The sequence below is a fragment of the Astyanax mexicanus genome, chromosome 15 (assembly GCF_023375975.1).
Source record: "Astyanax mexicanus isolate ESR-SI-001 chromosome 15, AstMex3_surface, whole genome shotgun sequence".
In the NCBI taxonomy this organism is placed as follows: Eukaryota; Metazoa; Chordata; class Actinopteri; order Characiformes; family Acestrorhamphidae; genus Astyanax; species Astyanax mexicanus.
In genome coordinates this window covers 44075325-44095437 of record NC_064422.1, presented here as the reverse complement: position 1 = coordinate 44095437, position 20113 = coordinate 44075325, and the positions used below count along the sequence as shown (strand labels likewise).

Genomic DNA, 20113 nt, shown 5'->3' with positions numbered 1-20113 from the left:
AGAAAAAACGACGGAAGGTGAGCTTTAAATCTTCTAGCTTAGAGGTGTGCCATATCGTACCATACGCAATAATATCGCCAACATTTTTAAATATGGTAAAAGATATTATACCCTGAAATATGGTGCCATATTCACATTGTTCTCATTTCCCATTATATTTCTACTAGATACAGATTATATCTACCCTGTATTATTTATAAATCTGATCAAATTATTATATATTTATATCTCAGTTAGGGGTGTGCGATATCATATCGTATGCAATAATAAAAGGTAATTTTCATTTTGTTGTCATTTTGTTATTCTCGAAATATGTTTGAAATATGTTTTTTAATTAACTGTTTTGTCATATTGCCAAGAGTACCGTTTTTCATGTAAATACCATGAAATATCATGATATTATTTTAGGGCCATATTGCCCAGCCCTAACTTCTATAATATTTTCTTACTTCCCTTCCCTCTGTTTGTTATTTGACCAGTTCTATACAAATAAACAAAAACTGTATTTTTCGTACTATAATGCACACTTTAAATCCTTTAATTTTCCCTAAAACATCGTCAGTGTGCCTTACAGCTCTGGAAAAAAATAAAAGAGCACTTCAGTTTCTGAATCAGTTTCTCTGATTTTACTATTTATAGGTTTATGTTTGAGTAAAATGAACATTGTTGTTTTATTCTATAAACTACAGACAGCATTTCTCCCAAATAAACACAGTCATTTAGAGCATTTATTTGCATAAAATGAGAAATGACTGAAATAACAAAAAAAAAAGATGCAGAGCTTTCAGACCTCAAATAATGCAAAGAAAACAAGTTCATATTCATAAAGTTTTAAGAGTTCAGAAATCAATATTTGGTGGAATAACCCTGGTTGTTTTTTAATCACAGTTTTTTTCATGCATCTTGGCATCATGTTCTCCTCCACCAGTCTTACACACTGCTTTTGGATAACTTTTCAAGCAGTTCAGTTTGGTGGTTTGATGGTTTGTGATCATCCATCTTCCTCTTGATTCTATTCCAAAGGTTTTCAATTTGTTAAAATCAAATAAACTTATAATTTTTAAATGCTCTCTTATTTTTTTCCAGAACTGTATAGTGTGAAAAATACAGTAATAATATATATATATATATATATATATATATATATATATATATATATATATATATATATATATATATATATATATATATAATGAAAGCCTTAATAGAGTCTCTTGATTTGATTTGCTGTTTGGGTTTTAACAGGACAAAGTCAGCTTGCCTAAATATGGGAACGGAGTGTTTTTGCTCTGACCAGTGATACAGTAAAGTGCCTGAATCTAAAAATATCCGCCTGCCTCCACCCCTGTTCAAAAATACTACATTTCTTTCTTTCTTTCTCTCAGCGCTGAGAAACAGGATGAGCCCTGCCAGACCACAGACACAACATCATTCAGCAGAAGCAGCAGAGCACTGCTGCAGGAACAGCCCAGTTCTTCTCAATCACCCGCAAATAACAGCATTACATCACATATATAACGTCTCAATTACAGAGGCCCTGAAGGGTCATGGTGTCATTTTTGTTAGGTAAAAAAGTGGTGAGCACCAGATACTTTCAGAAGTAATAAAAGGAAGAAACACTGTTTACTGGACCACATAGTATCTGGTATGCTGAAGCGATATGATGTAATTTTATTAGGAAAAAAAATAAGAGGTGAGCACCAGAAACAGATAAATAAACCCAGACATACCGGATATTATGTGGTGAGCACCAGATACTATGTGTGTGGTGAGCACCAGATTTTATGTGTGTGGTGAGCAACACATACTATTAGTGTGGTGAGCACCAGATACTATGTATGGGTTGTTACCCCTAATAGCCATAATATTGTCGTATTTCCCTTCCCTCTGTTTCCCTCTATACAAATAAAAATACCGTATTTTTTGCACTGTAAGGTGCACTTAAAATCCTGTAATTTGTACATGCTCCTTATAATCCGGTGCTCTTTATGTATGAATTCTACCAGTCAGGTATTAAGGAGCAGTAAAGCTACTCTACTGAAGTACAGAGTTATACAGGAGTTTCAGTAAAGTTTCTCCAGCACTAAGGCTGGAGCAGTATTAACATTAGCCGCTAAACACTATTTCCCCGTTCAGAGATGAGTATTATCAGCCTGTAGCCTGCTGCTAACCCCGGCTAGCACTGCTGGAGCAGCATTAGCATCCACTATCCACGCTACCTCTTTCGCTGTTCAGAGGTATCAGAGTATATCAGACTGTAGCTTTCGTGTTTACCATGTTAAAACAGGCTCCGTAGGACGAACCAGTAGCTAATATCTCCCTGGCTTACCGGACGGAGCACTTAGGGTTTCTCAGTGTAGCTCTGTGGTTAATCGCTAATGCTAATGCTCCAGCCATAGTTTTGTAAAAAATTGAGAATCTAAACTTACTGTAAATAAACGTAAGTGCTTTACTCACCCAAATAAAACATTTTCAGGAGAGAAATCTGTGTAGACTTTAAAAGAAAGTATTTTTTTATTACAGTTTTGTTTATGTAGCTTAGCTTGACTTAGTTAGCTACCCCCAAACCCCACCCAGAGACCCCAAACCCCAAACCCCAGACCTGCTGAAGTTCCTTAAAGTGTTTCTTTTAAATTGTGCCTTATAGAGTTGAGCACCAGACACAGATAAATAAACCCAGATATACCGGATATTACGTGGTGAGCACCAGATACTATGTGTGTGGGATACCGGACATACAGGAGAGAAATCTGTGTAGACTTTAAAAGAAAGTATTTTTATTACAGTTTTGTTTATGCAGCTTAGCTTGACTTAGTTAGCTACCCCCACACCCCACCCAGCGGTGAAACCTTCTGAATTTGAAGTTTCTTAAAGTGTCTCTTTTAAATTGTGCCTTATACTTTGGTGCGCCTTATGTGAAATGTGAAAATAGAGCACAAAATAGACCTTCATTTATTGTGTTCTTTGTCAGCGAGGATGGAGCGAATTCGGTCATAAGCTAAGTTGCAGTCTGAACTCATTCATAGCTCTTAAGATTTTGATAAGCATTAAAGTGAAACTTAACATGAAGAACTATTCTGTCATGCATGCATATAACATACAAGGCACAAATCGCTCAGAGAGAGGTCAAATACGGGTCACAATTTTAAAGACTGTGTGAACAGCCTGAAATAAATATATAAATCAGATTTGATCGGAAAATTGGATTTGGGCCACTTTTACCTAATTGACTCAGAAATCAATGGTGTAACCCAGCCCTAATATCTTTATTATCTGGTGCTCAGCACTGTTAAACCTAATAAAAAATCTGTCATGTGCCTTTTAGCTACAAATAAATACACCATGTCTCTTATGTCTCTTCAGGGGCTCCGTACACAATACTGAAAAGGAATACTGCTTTGATTCATTCATTTTTCACACTATAGAATAAAAGAAGGACGGCGGACCACCTCAAACGCTCTTGTTCAAAATGAGCAGCACTGTGAAAAACCGGTGGACATTAAAATGCAGTAAATGTCTTATTCATTCACACGTAAGAAGCCACTGGAGTCTGTAGACTGAGAAAAAGAGCGAGAATAGAGAGAGCTTCTGTCTCCCGGTCCTTTCATTTCTCAACACTGGGTCCCCTGGTGCGCAGTTCATCAATAACGTCTGGGCAGGAACCCAAAACAAGGGCTGCCATTGAGTAAGCATGTTCCAGAGCGGCGAGGAGAGAGGCAGCCCCTCAGTATTTGTTAATCCCGAAGAGCCGGACTCCGTGCAGCTGCGGGAGCTTGGGGATGAGCACCGTCAGCAGAGACACCGTGTTGATAACAAAGTGGACGCGGTCATACTTGGTGTAGAAGCTGGTGAGAATGTACCTAAAGGGGGAGGACCATGGACAAGATAGACAGAAGAGACAGAAACATGAGTGGCGTATAAATTTATGAGCACTCTAATTCTAAACTCTACGGCAGGGTGTTAAATTAGGATTCAGTTTGGTCCAGTTGGAGAAAATATCATCAGGCCAAGGTACGGATCGTCGTCATTGTTACTGGTGCTGGTGATTCTGTATCTACTGTAACTGTAGATTAATTACAGAGCAGTACGGGTACAACAGATTACGGTGCTGGTGATTCTGTATCTACTGTAACTGTAGATTAAATACAAAGCAGTACGGGTACAACAGATTACGGTGCTGGTGATTCTGTATCTACTGTAACTGTAGATTAATTACAGAGCAGTATGGGTACAACAGATTACAGTGCTAGTGATTCTGTATATACTGTAACTGTAGATTTATTACAGAGCAGTATGGGTACTATAGATTACGGTGCTGGTGATTCTCTATCTACCGTAACTGTAGATTAACCCTCATTTATAAACACATTTATATGTAAAGGCACCTCGCTGACCTGACATGATTCAACATTTTACATCCAAACAGTGTAAAGTATAGAGTTGCAGCCTATGTATGCAATGGTGACAAACAGTAGCACACTAAAAAAGGAGGTCATTTAGCGTGCACAGTCACAAAGGTGCAGTGTAGGCAAGTCGTTAATCGTGCACTGTGCAGCTTGATTTTAGGCCGTCAGTGTCTTTTTGCTATCGTAACAACAGGAAAAGTACACTTGCACAGCGTGGAATGCGCAAAAGGCATGATCTGATTCTCTTTATTAATCATGGGTGTGGTTAATTTTGGGCGTAACATAAAATAAACCAATCATTGTGTCTGTTGCTCTACATTTCCTTTAAGAACCAGGTGCACTCTGACTTTGGCGGATTGCTATTTTAACGGCGCAGCTACTTTGACCATATGGTTTATGTAAAAGTTGGATTTAAGCACTGCTGCATGTCCATGTGTTGGGACACACCTTTTTTGACAATTTGACCAAGACAGAAATGAACATCTGACTGTTGATGTCTGTCTAGGTTCATTTCAGTCAGTAGCACATCTGGGTTTTCTTTTGCCAAGTTAGCAATACTCCAGAAATGTACCTGAACACACCTCATTTCCAGACCACCACGCCCATCAGTGTAGATATATTCAGAAGCACTGTTGCTATTTAAACAACACAGATGGAAGGAGTGAAAATAGACTGTTGCGGGATCTTGGATCATTTTAAAAGTCAAATTTAATGCTTTTAAGAGTTTTTGTAGATGGCAATGAATATAATTTAAGACCCAAACATGTAGCCATATTTTCTTCGGTAGAAAATAATTTGTTGTGCTGGAAATCAAAATTTAATGTAGCTAACTCTGCTCTAATGTTACTGTATTCTAGCTAACAGCTAATGTTAACTAGCTTGCTGCAAACCTTAGTTCTCTCCCGGTGATGTAGCTAACTCACTGCTAACGTTAACGTTAGCTAGCTCTCTGCTAACATTAGTTCTCTCCTCTTTAGCGTAGCTACATCACTGCTAATGTTATTATATTAGCATGTTAGCTAGCTCACCGCTAATGTTACTATGTTAGCTAGCTTTACACTAACCTTAGTTCGCTCCCTAGTAAAGTAGCTAGAGAACTCGTTGATAATGTTAGTATGTTAGCTGGCTCATCGCTTAAGTTAGCTAGCTCTCTGCTAACCTTAGTTTTTTCCCCAGTAATGTACCTAGAAAACTCGCTGCTAATGTTAGTATGTTAGCTAGCTCATCGCTTACTTTAGTTCATTCCCCAGTAAAGAAGCTAGATAACTCGCTCCTACAGTTAGTATATTAGCTAGCTTATCGCTAACGATAGCTAGCTCTCCGCTAGCCTTAGTTCTCTTTCTGGTAATGTTAGCTAACTCATGCTAAAATCTGAAATTGTAATACCTACAGCAAATTTACAGTAAATGTAAGAAAATTTGAGACCCCAATTACCCGGATTTTAATTTAAGACATTTTAAGACTAAGATTTTAAGGACCTGCAGGAATCCTGTGTTAATGCGGTGTAAGATAGCAATCAGCATCGTGATGCACCTTGTGCAGGGTGTTAAAGAGATTTTAAGGACCCTAAAACTAAAAGGACCAAATGTACAAAATACGTTTTAACAAATACATTAGAATCAATACACTGATTCTGATTCTGGTCTGAACTTTCAGGCGTGATTATTATTATTTCTAAATTCAGATTCAGAGCTGTGAATGTAAAGCTATGTCACCCTGCAGTAAAGAGAGAAAGAGAGAGAGAGAGAGAGAGAGAGAGAGAGAGAGCTCAGCAGGGTGACCTGACTTTCTGTCTGTTTCTAAATCAGGCAGCTCTCAGCAGCACACACACACACACACACACACACACCACAGGAAGTCAACACTTAAGCCCTAAGCAGAAGTGTCTAATCATAACACACCCAGACAGACAGCGGCACACTGTAGGAAAGGTGTGTGTGTGTTTTAGACCTGAGAAGAAGATAGAAGAAGAAGAGGAAGGATGAGCTCACAGTATGATGGGGGTGATGGTGAGGAACTTGCGGGAGGCGGTGAACTGGACCCCGTAATCCATCTGCTCCCAGTGGGTGAGGAGGCGAGCCTTGCCCTGGTCCGGAGTCTCAAACGGAGTACCTTTTACTGTGTGCAGGAGGAGATACATGCACTGCAACACACACACATACACAAACACACACACACACACACACACAAACACAAACACATACAAAACTTGAAACTTGAAATTGAATCAGTATTTTTTCACACTTATAAAGCGCAACGGATTATAAGGCACATTATGCGACACTAGTAAGGAACAGGGGTGTTGCTAGACCTTAAAACTTAGCTAATCAGAGCAAAGTTAAGTAAACAAAACTGTAATTCTTAAAAAATACACTTTCTTTCAAAGTTATATAAGCGCTTGACATTAATCTACACAGGTTTTTCTCCTGAAAACTGTTTATTTGGGTGAGTTAAGCACTTCTGTTTATTTACAGTAAGCTTAGATTCCCCAGCACTAAGGCTGGGTGCAGCAATATTAGCATTAGCAGCTAACCGCTAGCGCTAAACTGAGGGACCCTGAATGTTATGGTAAGCCTGGATGATATTAGCTTGCATTTCGTCCCATGTAGCTTCTTTTAACAAGTTAAACATGCAGACTACAGTCTAATATACTCGCCTGTGAACGGCGAAAGAGTTAGAGCTTAGCACAGTTAGCGGCTAATGCTAATACTGCACCAGTCTCTGTGCTGGAGAACTAAACTGAAACTCCTGTATAACTCTGTACTTCAGTGGAGTGGCTTTACTGCTCTTTAATACCTGACTGGTAGAATTCATACATAAGGAGCACCGGATTATAAGGAGCTCTGAAGATTTTTTGGGAAAATAAATGATTTTTAGTTGTGGATCTGCTGACAACGTTTATGGAGATGTGGATTTAATTTGTAATTTTTTTGTTTTTCATTGGCTATAAGCCATAATCATCAACAATAAAAGAAATCAACGCTTAAAATAGATCACTCTGTGTGTAATACATCTATATAATCCATGAGTGTCACATTTTCAACTGAATTAGTGAAATAAAGTAACTTTTCAATGATATTCTAATTTATTGAGATGCACTATCACATCCATGGTCACTTAGAGGCTTTATGAGTTAAAGTGAAGGGCAGAGTGCTGTAAGAAACTTTTCACAGCTATTAAAGGATCTATCACACATACATCACACCACATCACAGGCTGTTTTTGGGTTCAGTAAGACAGGAAGAAGCTTATCGTCAACTCTGACACACATTACAGGCTGATCTGCAGATGCAGCTGGACTATAAGGGCAGTGTGAGCACTGACCCGTTCTGGGCACAGAAACACTAGAAAGCTGATACAGAACGGCGTTCTTAACTCTGCCAGCGGCTGAAATTCAAGAGCCTGGAGTCAGCAGCTAATCGGGCCAATATTCAGCAGAAAAACAGAATTTCCCCAGGTGGGAATCGGTGTCAAGACAATCCTTTTGTTTTTACTGCAGGAATCCATAAGCTAAGCCAAATCTCACAGCACAACCTGAACAGCTGGGCTCAAACAGAACACACTGTATACCAGAGGTGATTCATTTAGCCTTAAAATCATATCACGATAATTCAGAGTACTTTTGTGATTAGAATATTATTGCTGATATAAAAAAAAACACTGAAAAATACATTATTTATTATATGGTATTGAAATATATACTACTGCAATTGTACTCTCTCTGGGCTCCGGAATTTGAACCAGTGATGTCACATCATCCAGTTGAACTGTATTTTTACACTTTACATTTACATTAAATTTACAGCACTTAGCTGACGCTCTTATCCTAAGCGAATTACAAGGTTGTTACAAGGTTGTTCTTAGGGCTCTGGCAACTGATGGCAAGCTGCATGACTGGGATTCAAACCAGTGATCTCCCAGATAGATTTAAGTTTTAAATTCATTTTAGGATTAGGATTAGGTTTATTATATGGTATTGAAATATATACTACTGCAATTGTGTTCTCTTAGGGCTCCGGCAGCTGATGGCAAGCTGCATGACGGGATTCAAACCAGAGTTCTCCCAGATAGATTTAAGATTTAAGTTCATTTTAAAGTTAGGATTAGGTTTATTATATGGTACTGAAATATATATATAAACTATTGCACAGAGCTGGGTGATATGGTAAAGATAGTATATAGTGATATTATCGACATTTTTTACAATAAATGATATTTATTACAATAATTTGACAGTACAGTGTCATTTTTTTGCTGTAAATCATCCAGTTGAACTGGATTTTTTTACACTTTACATTTACGTTAAATCTGCAGCATTTAGCTGACGCTCTTATCCTAAGCGAATTACAAAGCTGTTCTCAGGGCTCTGGCAGCTGATAGCAAGCTGCATGACTGGGATTTGAACCAGCAATCTCCCATATAGTTTTAAGGTAATTTCAGATTAGATGTTATATTAGCTGAGTATCTATGATGCATCTATAATAGACAATACAAATACAGTTTTACTAATAAATGTTAGCTTTACATAGTAAAGCATTTAAGATTTTTTTTTTATGTAGAAAATAATAAGTAATAATATTTAATAGTTATTTACTCACCAAGACTTTGATGTTGTAAAAATAATATTAATAATGTAACAAAATAAGCAATGTGACTTAATTATGTACCAGTGTGCATGCACATTAACTATAATATACCTTTAGAGCTTTTAGTAAATATAAAAAAAGTGAAAATAGAGTAGTTTGCTTTAAAGAAAAAAATCTGATTATTTTTTTGCATTTCAAAATAATTAATCCGATATTATCATGTATTATTACACAAAATGGCACACCTCTACTCTATGCATATCTCACCATGTTGTGGATGAGGTTTGTGAGGGTCCAGACCACGGGCACACTGACGAAGGGGATGCTCAGCAGGATGATGTGGAGAAGGCCGATGCCCAGCAGGTAGGACAGCCACATGCCCCTGCTGCTCATCACTCGCGTGTTGGGGTTCACCTCGCTGTGAGCTGTGCCCACGTTCATGGTGGTAAAAGGGGCAAACCGCAGGTCACTGTGAGGGGAGGAAGCCGCAATCGAGCTGCTGGGGTTCAGTCATCAGACCTGGAGGAACAACAGAGTAATATACATGGCATTAATTAAAATCCTATTGAAAATAGCAGGAATACATTAATGCATTTTAAAATGTCTAGTTTTGGTCTCTAGTATGAATAAATACCATGTGAGCTGTTTTTTTGTGAAAAAAAATGCTCCAGTGATCCAGTATAATGCTGCTTAAGTCCAGTGGAGGAGTGGACATATCACCTCTGATTGGCTAACAGCACTGCGAGGCAGGGAGAGGTTTTAAACGTTTTAAAATAAAGACACTTTTACACTAATAACAGTCTTTGGAATGTCATATGTTACTTTACAACATGTGTAATAATACCCTGCTAAGTGCAGTTCAGCCACTAATCTAGTCTTAGAGTCTCTCAGAGTAAAACACCAAATCCACCGGAGATCCTATTTAAACCTATGGTTACACACACACAGAGGTGGGTAGTCCAGGTCCACAAAGTAAAAATCCACAAAACTGTTCTAAACATATACACCTTCCTATCTCAATTGTACTGTGGTGTTCTATAGACAAATTCTAACCATTTGTTCCTTAGCTCTGAATTACTGGGTAAAGTATATAAACACTGATGTGTTATTCACACAAATAACACAGGAATGAACTGCATGCTGTTCCTAGCGCTGTTATTTAGCTCCTATCTGATGAGACGCGTCGCTGCCCGGCTTTAGCTCGGCCTGTGGGCGGTCCCGAGCTGAGGTGGGCGGGGCCATGAATACTAATTCACGGGTTGATGTAGACACGGTGCTTTTCCTGATTGACTCGTTTTTCTGAATATTTTCTTTTACTAGCTGCTGCAGACAATGGAGGTTGAGGGAGAGTTTCATCATGTGCAGCATCATAAACAACTTAGAGAGACCTGCTGTATTTTACAAACAACAAGAAAAAGGGATTTTAGCAGAAGGACACCTTTGAACTTGGATGTTTCTGAATCACTACCGTGTCCACAGGTGTTTAATAATAAAAGCAGCAGCTAGGCATGCTTGGACTGCTTCTACTTACATTAGTGAAAGAATGGGTCTCAGGCTCTCAGGAGAGAGCCTTTTGGCCAGGCAGGGTATATCCACAGCATGCAACTATCTATGGTACTTAAGAGTATTTATTTTATATTAACCTGTATAAGCTCATAAGAGCAGTTTTCCAGACAGGGATTAAGCATAATTGAACACTGTGTTTTGTTACAATAGGGAATCTCCATTCAAAACGCCATTAAGTCCAACACTAGATTCAACCTAATCTAATGTTTCCTAGACAGGGATTAAGCCTATGTTTTTCTTTTAATGTGTAAAATCTCCATCCATTTAAAAAGGATGTAAAGTCCATTAATAGGCTTAATCTCATACATTCCATACAGTGTTTAAGTTATATCCACAGAAAGAACCTTTATATATTGTCTGTGTTATACTTTTTTTAACTGCAAATGCCCATGGGACAGTTTCCCAAACAGAGATTAGAACTAGTTTTAGACAATGTGTTTCTTTTAGAGGAACATGTCTAACTATCTACAATTATTGATTACTGTATTTATTTTGAAATTAACCTGTGCATGCCCATACGAGCAGTTTCCAAGGCAGGGACTAACCCTAGTTGTAGACTGTGTTTTTCTTTGAATATGTATTTTTTTATTATATTTATAGCTACAATATTTATATTTATTTTATATTTACCTATATGTGGCCATGTGTCTATAATGGCACTTTTCCAAATGATAAAAGCAGGGATTAAGCCTAGTTGTAGACCATATTTTTCTATTCTTTATATCCACAGCATGCAACTATCTACACTACTTATAGAATGAATTTTATATTTACCTGTGTACGCCCACACAGGCAGTTTCCAAGACAGGAATTAAGCCTAATTGTAGTCCTAAGTCTAGGACTAGACGCACCCCATGTCCAAAAAAAAAAGGATGTAAACTCCATTAATAGGCTTAATCTCATAGGTTCAATACAGTGTTTAAATTCTACTCACAGCAAGTACCTATATATATATATATATATATATATATATATATATATATATATATATATATATATATATATATATATATATATAGTATCTATTTTATACTGAACTGTATATGCCCATAGGGGCAGATTCCAAGACAGGGATTAGGACTAGTTTTAGATGAAGTTTTACTTTCAAGTGTTTTTCAAGTGTTTAAGTTATATGTTAGTCTCATATGTTCCATATAATGTTTAAATTATATATGCACATGTAAACTCACTGGTACAATAATGAACATTGCCAGTGTTAATTCAATACTGTGATGCTGAATTGTTCTGTTGTACGAACAGGTATTTTTAAATACAGATAATGAGCAATAAAATAACTTATCTAGCTGCCTTTTATTCCACAAGGCAATGAAGCATAACTCAATAAGTAGATCATAGTTTATAAGCTAGTGGCGCAGTTATGAACAATAGTTAAGCACGCGAACTGGGGAACTATTACGGAATAATATGGAGTATTACGCAACCCAGCAGGGACAGTGCTGTATCTATTATAACAGATAAAAACTGGTTTATCTCAGTTATTTAACTCACGCAGCGCTACTTACGGATCACCCTGAGTCAGGGTGTGAGGAACAGTCACAGTAACCGGCTGAGGGAAACTCCGTTATCCCCGTTATCAGTTTATCTCTCTAAGTTTAGCGTTTAATCAGAGAAGACGCGTAAAGCTGATGAGCCGGAGGAGCGTCTTCACAGCGCGCGCGCGGGGGTTCCTCAGCCAGCGCCCTCCAATAACAGCGAGCCGCGAGCGCTCCGTACGTTTATAAACGATACATTTGTATCCAGCAGCTGCTGCTGACCAACACGGTACGACCTCCCAGCTGCACGTCATCACTCTGTGGGCGTTTACGCTTCAAAAAGCTCTACACTGTGATAGGCTGCGGCGCATCACGTGGGGAGCCTGAGCCAATCAAGGCTGACCTCGTTTCTCATTAGCTGAACAGGCCCCACGCCTCCTTTTACTGTCACAGCGAGAGCCAATCAGAGCTCTTGGAGTAAAAAGGAGACTTATGGGAAATGTAGTTTTTCAGGTATCCAGAACAGAATGGATCAGGCCCAGCTAATCCATATATATTTTTTTTTCTCAGAAACTACAGCATTAAAACTGAGCTTTTTAAAAGCGTTTTTTAGAATTATGTTAGTTTAATACATTATTTAATAAAAAATGTTAATAAGAACAGATATCCAAAAAAATGTAAACACCAACAATGTGAACAATGATCCACAGGCCTAAACATCAGTAAATTAGGCTACAAAAATGATGTCTGAATGACTTTCCTCTGATCTTATAATTTTATATAATTTAACATGGTTTGAGAATGTAAAATACTTTTAAAACAAACTATACTTTAATTTTTTTTTTAATATTTAGCATATAGCCTACATCCAAAAACCACATAAACACAAAAAACAGCAATATGGCAGCATACACTGCATAATCATTAAACCCAAATAGACCAAGAACAATAACTAATAATTTAAATTGACTTTACTTTACTCTCTATACTTTAATATAATTAACAATGTTTAAGAAAATAAAACACTTTCTGAACAAAGTTTTATTTTTTTATTTTAAGCTTATAGCCTACATCCAAAAATCCAGCAATACAGCTACACACTGCAGAATCATTAAACCAAAATAGACCAACAACAATAATAATTTACATGGGAAAAAAAAATCTTCAAACATTAATATTCCATTTAAGTTACAAAATAAGATTAAAAAATAAAATATTCAGGTGTAATAGAGGTCTTCTGCCTGTACGAACATAAAATAAGTAAATGCCTTCTCTACTAATAGGAGCCACCAGTATAACAATGTAATGGCATATTAATTATGAGGCTATATAGCCTAAATACATGGTTCTACATGTTGTTCAGAAAGTACAAGATTGCATCCTCAGTTGCTGGATTTAGAGCAGTCATCCCCTGCTCTTTAAATTCTGATCTTTTGGCCATTAGATCTGAACACTCGTTCGCTGCTGCTACGGCTTGCTGGGATGTTTTTAAATGCTAAAAATACCATTAAAAACAGAGCCCGACACGACCCGGCATTGGGTCGAGCTCGGGCACAGAATCTCTAATTCTAGTAACAAGCACTTTTTCAAAGTTATAATACACTTTAGGTCAGCTTGAACCAGTTTTCAACAACCACCTGCAGAATTGCAAAAATATTCTGTTCCCTCACTGCAAAAAATGCGTTGGCAAAAACTAGACCAAATATATGCAAATTAAGACAAATATATGTATATTAAGCAAAAAAATCTGCGTATGGGGTAAGCAAAATTGTCTTAGTAAGATTTCTCACCAAAAGTCTCAAAATGAGTGAAGAAACACCTAAATCAAGCACAAAAGTCACAGTTTTTGGACACAAGAATCAGAATAACGATTGCTGCTTGATTGTGCTTATTTTAAGTTCAAATTACTTAAAATAAGGTAAAAAGTCTAAGTAAGAATGATTCAATCCACCTTTAACAATTGAGGGTGACCCTCATTTACAATGTTGCCGAGCCTTTATAACATCAAAGGGATTGAACACATTTAATGATAATTTAGAAATAATAATAAATAAAATAGTAAAAAATAAAATAAAATAAATAAAAGTAAGCATTTTAAATCAACATTTAATATATATATATATATATATATATATATATATATATATATATATATATATAACAGAAAATTCTAAAATACTATAAAAAAAACAAATTTGACATAAAAATAAAAAAATGTATAAAGTATAAAATAAGTAAATAGACAATAGTAGAAGTAAAGTAAAATATTAAAAATGATATGTGATTAAATGCGTAATAGAACTAAGAACAAGAATGAAAATACAAAACATTAAAATGAAATAAAAAATTTTAGTAATAATAAGTAAACAAAAAATAAATGAATAAAATAAGTTAAAAATTAAAAATATATAAATAATATAAGAAAAAACAGTCACAGGCTTTCTGATGGTGATTAGAAACTAAAAGTTTAAAATGATTCAGTGATCCCAGCGAGCTGAGCTTCAACGTTTCCTGTAGTGAATTCCAGCTCGCTGGTGCTCTGTAGCTAAAAGCAGATTAAGATAACTAACCCTAAAATAAGCAAAATAATTTAACACTTACACAATGCTTAGTAAGACAAAAAGTAAAAAAAAAAAAAAAAAAAAGATTTATTGCCTTAAATTTAAAAAAATTCACTTGCTAAGATTTAGTTTTGTGCAGTGCTCCCCACTCAGAAATACCTACTGCTTTTAATTTAAAAGAAAAAATCTTAAAAACTGCTGCTTTAATTGAGAATCCCAAAAGCTATCAGTTTATAATCTAGATAGGGATCAGTTTTATCAGTGTTCATGGAGTAAACACAAAGATTACGCTCTTAAACACTCTTAAAAGCGGCACACATATACAGAGGTCCTGACACCAGGCAGAAGGTCAAGAGTGTCATGTTCTCCATTTAAGGATCAGTCGTAAGCACTGGGTTAAAGCCTGTAGCTTCAGGCGGTGTGGTTGGTTAATGTAGTATGTGACATATATATATTAGCTATAGGATCTCTCTGATCTGATTTTTAACAGCAGTTTAATTTTTTTTTTATTCACTAGTCACTAGTGTTTAACTGTGTTACACTAGATTAGTAATCATGCCTACTGGGAACAGAAATATAACTCACACTTCAGCACAGATCACGCTGTTTTTACTGATAATTGAGCTCTTCTTCGAGCACAGGACTTCAAAGCCTTGTGGTCTCTCCACTTTCATTCGTCAGGCCTCCCGGCGAAGATCTTCCACGTTTTAAAACCTGTTTAATTATGTCTAAGTGCACAGAACACCATTGTTACAGAGATTCTCCACAGTTGCAGCCCTCAGGCACCTGAAATCTGATGTCTTGCTTTTATCAAACTCCTTCAGGTAGAACACTGAACCAGAACTTGTAGTAATATTGACTTACTTTTCCCTAAGGAGCGTACGTGATGACATAAATTAATGTAATGACGGGTTTTCAGCAGATACTGACTGCAGTTCAGTGTACTTGTTGTACTTGTTAGCAATGATGAGTACACAATGGTTGCAAATATTCTAGTCTAGGAATCAGTACCACTACCACATCCATTCTTTTGGGAGAAATTAATTATTTTCTATTTATTTTCTATTTTTACTATTGCACTATTGTAAAGCCTTCATGAAAGAATAACAGACTGTGCTCTGCTCATTGAGCTCCATTGGCTACCAGTTGATGCTCACATCAAATTCAAAACTTTTACAATCCCCTACAAGGTGATGACAGAACAGCTCCTTCCTACCTGCACTCACTCCTGAAGACTTACGCCACCTCCCGCCCGCTGCGCTCCTCCAATGAACGTCGCCTCGCTTTACCAAACAAACACTCACACAAAGCAATCCAGACTGTTCTCACCTTCTACTACCAGATCAGGAGAATCTCTCACTATCTTTAATAAACTCCTGAAGACAGAGCTCTTCAAAGAGCACTTACTCTCCTAACACCTCTAACTAACTACCTTCTACTACCAGATCAGGAGAATCTCTCACTATCTTTAATAAACTCCTGAAGACTGAGCTCTTCAAAGAGCACTTACTCTCCTAACACCTCTAACTAACTACCTTCTACTACCAGATCAGGAGAATCTCTCACTCATCTTTAATAAACTCCTGAAGACAGAGCTCTTCAAAGAGCACTTACTCTCCTAACACCTCTAACTAACTACCTTCTACTACCAGATCAGGAGAATCTCTCACTATCTTTAATAAACTCCTGAAGACTGAGCTCTTCAAAGAGCACTTACTCTCCTAACACCTCTAACTAACTACCTTCTACTACCAGATCAGGAGAATCTCTCACTATCTTTAATAAACTCCTGAAGACAGAGCTCTTCAAAGAGCACTTACTCTCCTAACACCTCTAACACACTAACTACTTCTAACCTCATTTCCTTCTTCCCCATCTTCACTTTTGTATCCCCTTACTTCCCTTTGACCTCCTTTAAGCCCTGTCTAAAAATGTTTTTCCTTTAACTTCTATTACTTTTGTACTTGACTATTGTAAGTCGCTTTGGACAAAAGCATCTGCCAAATGTAATGTAATGTAATGTAATGTAATGTAATGTAATGTGCTAAGCAAATCTGTGTTAGTCTCAACACAAATCAAACTAAATATATAATATGTGCTTATTTTTCACATGTGAATCCTCTTACAGCTGTTGCTATTAAAATACTTTCATTAAAATATTACTTTAAACTAATAATGCAACCTAGCCACAATTCTGGTGATAGTAGGAGCGAGTTACTTTGCCTCTACAGACAAAAAGACACAAATTGGTGAACTTAAGTTTGAGTATAACCTTTGAGCACTTCTAAACTATAACTATATACTAAATATTCTTCTATTTAGGAGAAATGTGCTATTTTCTTATTTTTTAATTGAACATAACATAACTAAACTAAATATTTTAAATTTCCATAAACACTATAAATGGACCAAAACTGCTCAAAATATTTAAGTATTCAACGAAATATTTGTTAAAAGCTCTATTGAACAGGTTAGACAAGTTTAAAATGAGTTTACAATATGTCATTTATAAAAGATATTTGTATTATAATAATCCATAATTTCCTTCTTTCTCCAGTTAACAAATAAATTCAGTTCAGTGTGCATTAAAACGATCATTCAGGTCACAGTATTAATATATATATAAACAGGGCTACATTTACTGATCTTAAAGTTATTTTTTACCTCGTATCAAGACTTTCAGAGAGACTATCAATTTAAAATTTTTAATTGAAATTTTATTTAATTCAGTACGTAAACTATTTTCCCTAAATTAAGCATACTTCCACTGTGCATATTTTACTTCTATAACTCATAAAAAGAACAGGGGCCTCATGTACTAAAAGTGCGTACGCCATATTTCACGCTCACGGTCAGATAAATTTGACTTGCGTTCCCCCACGGCACTTCCGTTTCGGGCGTACGCATGTTTTTTTGTACGTATATATTGTGTTTTTGTCATTTGGCGACAAATAGAGGTGATACGTTGAAATTACAACTATTAAGATATTCTTTATTCACACATTGTAGTAAGCAATTATTGGGTAAAATAAAGTAAATGAATCAGACAATTTCATTGGCTTACACAAATAATCGTTTAACGTGTTTCCACTTAGCCTAGATTATATAAACATGCATAAAAGTTTGCGCTGCCATCGTTGGCATTATTGGAAAATAGTGCTAAGGCCGAATTAACTGAGAGCGCATTTTCCATGTCCATTATGTTTTTTGGCCCATGATGATGACTGGCTTATAAGCCGTTTTAGATTTCCAAGAGCATAAGAGGATAAGAAAACAAGCTGAGTGCGTGACGGGCGGCTTCTTGGTAAGCAACTAATTTAAAGCATTTAAATAAAAGCATTTATTATCCATCTTAAAATAATACAATTAAAAAAATGGGTAATTATTAGTTATTACGCTACGCATATATAATATTAATCATTATTATTATTATTATAACATTATACTCTGTGTAATTGAGGGAGGAGACATGGCAGGTGTGATGTTTTCGTGCACTTGCGCTTGATTTCAAGTTGATTGTGATGTACTAAGAGAGAGTACGTGGGATTCTGCCTAAGCACGGTTTGATAAATCCGGATTTTTTTGTGCGTACGGCATTTTTAGGTCTGAGCGTACGAAACATTTTAGTAGGAAGTCCACGCAAGTCTCAGTACATGAGGCCCCAGGTACCTACAATTGTAACCTACTGCTGTATCCTACAGTGCACAAATCCTCCAACAGATGTCACCATCACCACATTAATGTCTCTGCCTCTGCCTTTCCAAAACCTCTAACAAATGAAATATGCAGATTTATTACAGTAAAATCTCATGAAGACATTCTTACACTCCACTTATTTACTCATCAGCACATGCGTACACATAAATCCATCCTAATATACACATGTATAAATCTGTACTGTATATTCAGTGTTTAAATATTTACACCTTGCACACCGAACTCCAGTGCAATAATGTATGTTTGTACCTTGTAATTTATGTGTCTTCTATTGGTATTTTATATCTGTAGTTTGTATATATTGTAATCTTTTCAATAAGAGGGTCCATGTACTTCAATTTGTCACTCACCTATTTTTATTCTGATGTGACAATTAATAAAGCTGATTTTATTTGATCTAGCAACCCTCTCAGCAGTTAAAGACAGATTGTGAATTGTTTTTTCTTATACTTTGTTTTAAATATGTTATACCCATCGCTTGGAATGATTGGAATATTGTAAAAGCCAATCTAACAACAGTACTACATTTATTTATTTTTTACTAATTAAAAGGTATATATTTTTTTAAACCACAGTTGTACACTCCCTGTTACATTCTTTAATTTGTATTAAAAAAAGTAAATTATTATAATTACACTACACTAACACTTCCCGAACCTCACTTACATTCAATTCCTCATGATTGGGTATTCACATATTTCACATTCTCTTTTTAGAACTATATTTGTTACAGATACATATTTATATTATATTTCTATGTCACATTCATTCAGCCACTTTCATAATCAAGGTCATTGCACACTGCACTTTGCTCTGTTAATTATTTAATGACCATTAGCAACATCTACTGCACTGCTCCGTTTACAGATATATCTTTACCTTGTATAGTTTTTATAGGCTTCTATTCTTCTGGGTTTTAATTTATGTTTGAATATGTTCTTATTGTATTGTGTTGTTGCTGCTGGATGCCTAAATTTCCTTTGGGATACATAAAGTATCTATCTATCTATCTATCTATCTATCTATCTATCTATCTATCTATCTATCTATCTATCTATCTATCTATCTATCTATCTATCTATCTATCTATCTATCTATCTATCTATCTATCTATTTAAACAAAATTAGAAATAACTATGCAACTGAAGCTGCAACAGTGGCTGGAAAACCGCTGTTTATCACTCCAGTATTAGCACAACATATGCAAAAATACAAAATTTAAAGAAAGGGAAATAAATAAATAAATGAATAAATTTAAAAAATAGCTGGTGAACCTGCAGTGATGTATGCTGGCATAGCAATACTTCACCACTTCTATTTTTTAGTCCTAAATGGATTATTAAAGTTAATATTCTGTTTACTAACCTCCCAAACCTGAATAACTAAGATTTGTATCCAGTTCAGTCCAGTTCATCTAATTTAGACCTGGAATCCAGTTTTTATTTTCTGGATTTTGTAATAACTGAAAATGAAGGAAACAGCTGGTGTAACTGACTGACCAGAGAGTGTCATGGCCAAAAATATTAAAGAATACTGAAATTATAGGTTATATTAAACACATGTTTATTTCCTTTGTATGTATTGGAAAAACACAAAAAGCAGAAAAAAGTGAAAAAAAAAAAGTTTTAAGCATGTGATGGTGAGTAACAGGTGTAAGCTTTATAAAAATCACGCCTAACACTAGATAAAAATGAGATAAGTTGACTCTTGAATCTTTGTACTACACTAAGTATGAAGAACAGAAAGAGGAGAAGAGAACCATCTGAGGACTTCAAAACCAAAAT

General features: G+C 36.0%; 1 protein-coding gene across 2 annotated transcripts in view; it reads right to left on the bottom strand.

The window, feature by feature from the left end:
- Positions 1 to 2604: 2604 nt before the first annotated feature.
- ormdl3 (ORMDL sphingolipid biosynthesis regulator 3) overlaps positions 2605 to 20113 on the bottom strand; it is a 67009-nt gene continuing 49500 nt past the window's right edge. The window contains exons 1-4 of one of the 2 annotated variants that reach the window (XM_049464656.1): positions 12082 to 12351; positions 9260 to 9511; positions 6398 to 6549; positions 2605 to 3860 (exon numbers count right to left, since the gene is read on the bottom strand). In XM_049464656.1, coding sequence (XP_049320613.1) covers positions 3725 to 3860; positions 6398 to 6549; positions 9260 to 9433 — 462 coding nt within the window. In that variant the 5' untranslated portion in view covers positions 9434 to 9511; positions 12082 to 12351 and the 3' untranslated portion in view covers positions 2605 to 3724. Of the gene's footprint in view, positions 3861 to 6397; positions 6550 to 9259; positions 9512 to 12081; positions 12352 to 20113 lie in introns of those variants that run through there. The other variant, XM_049464655.1, reaches the window with a different exon arrangement.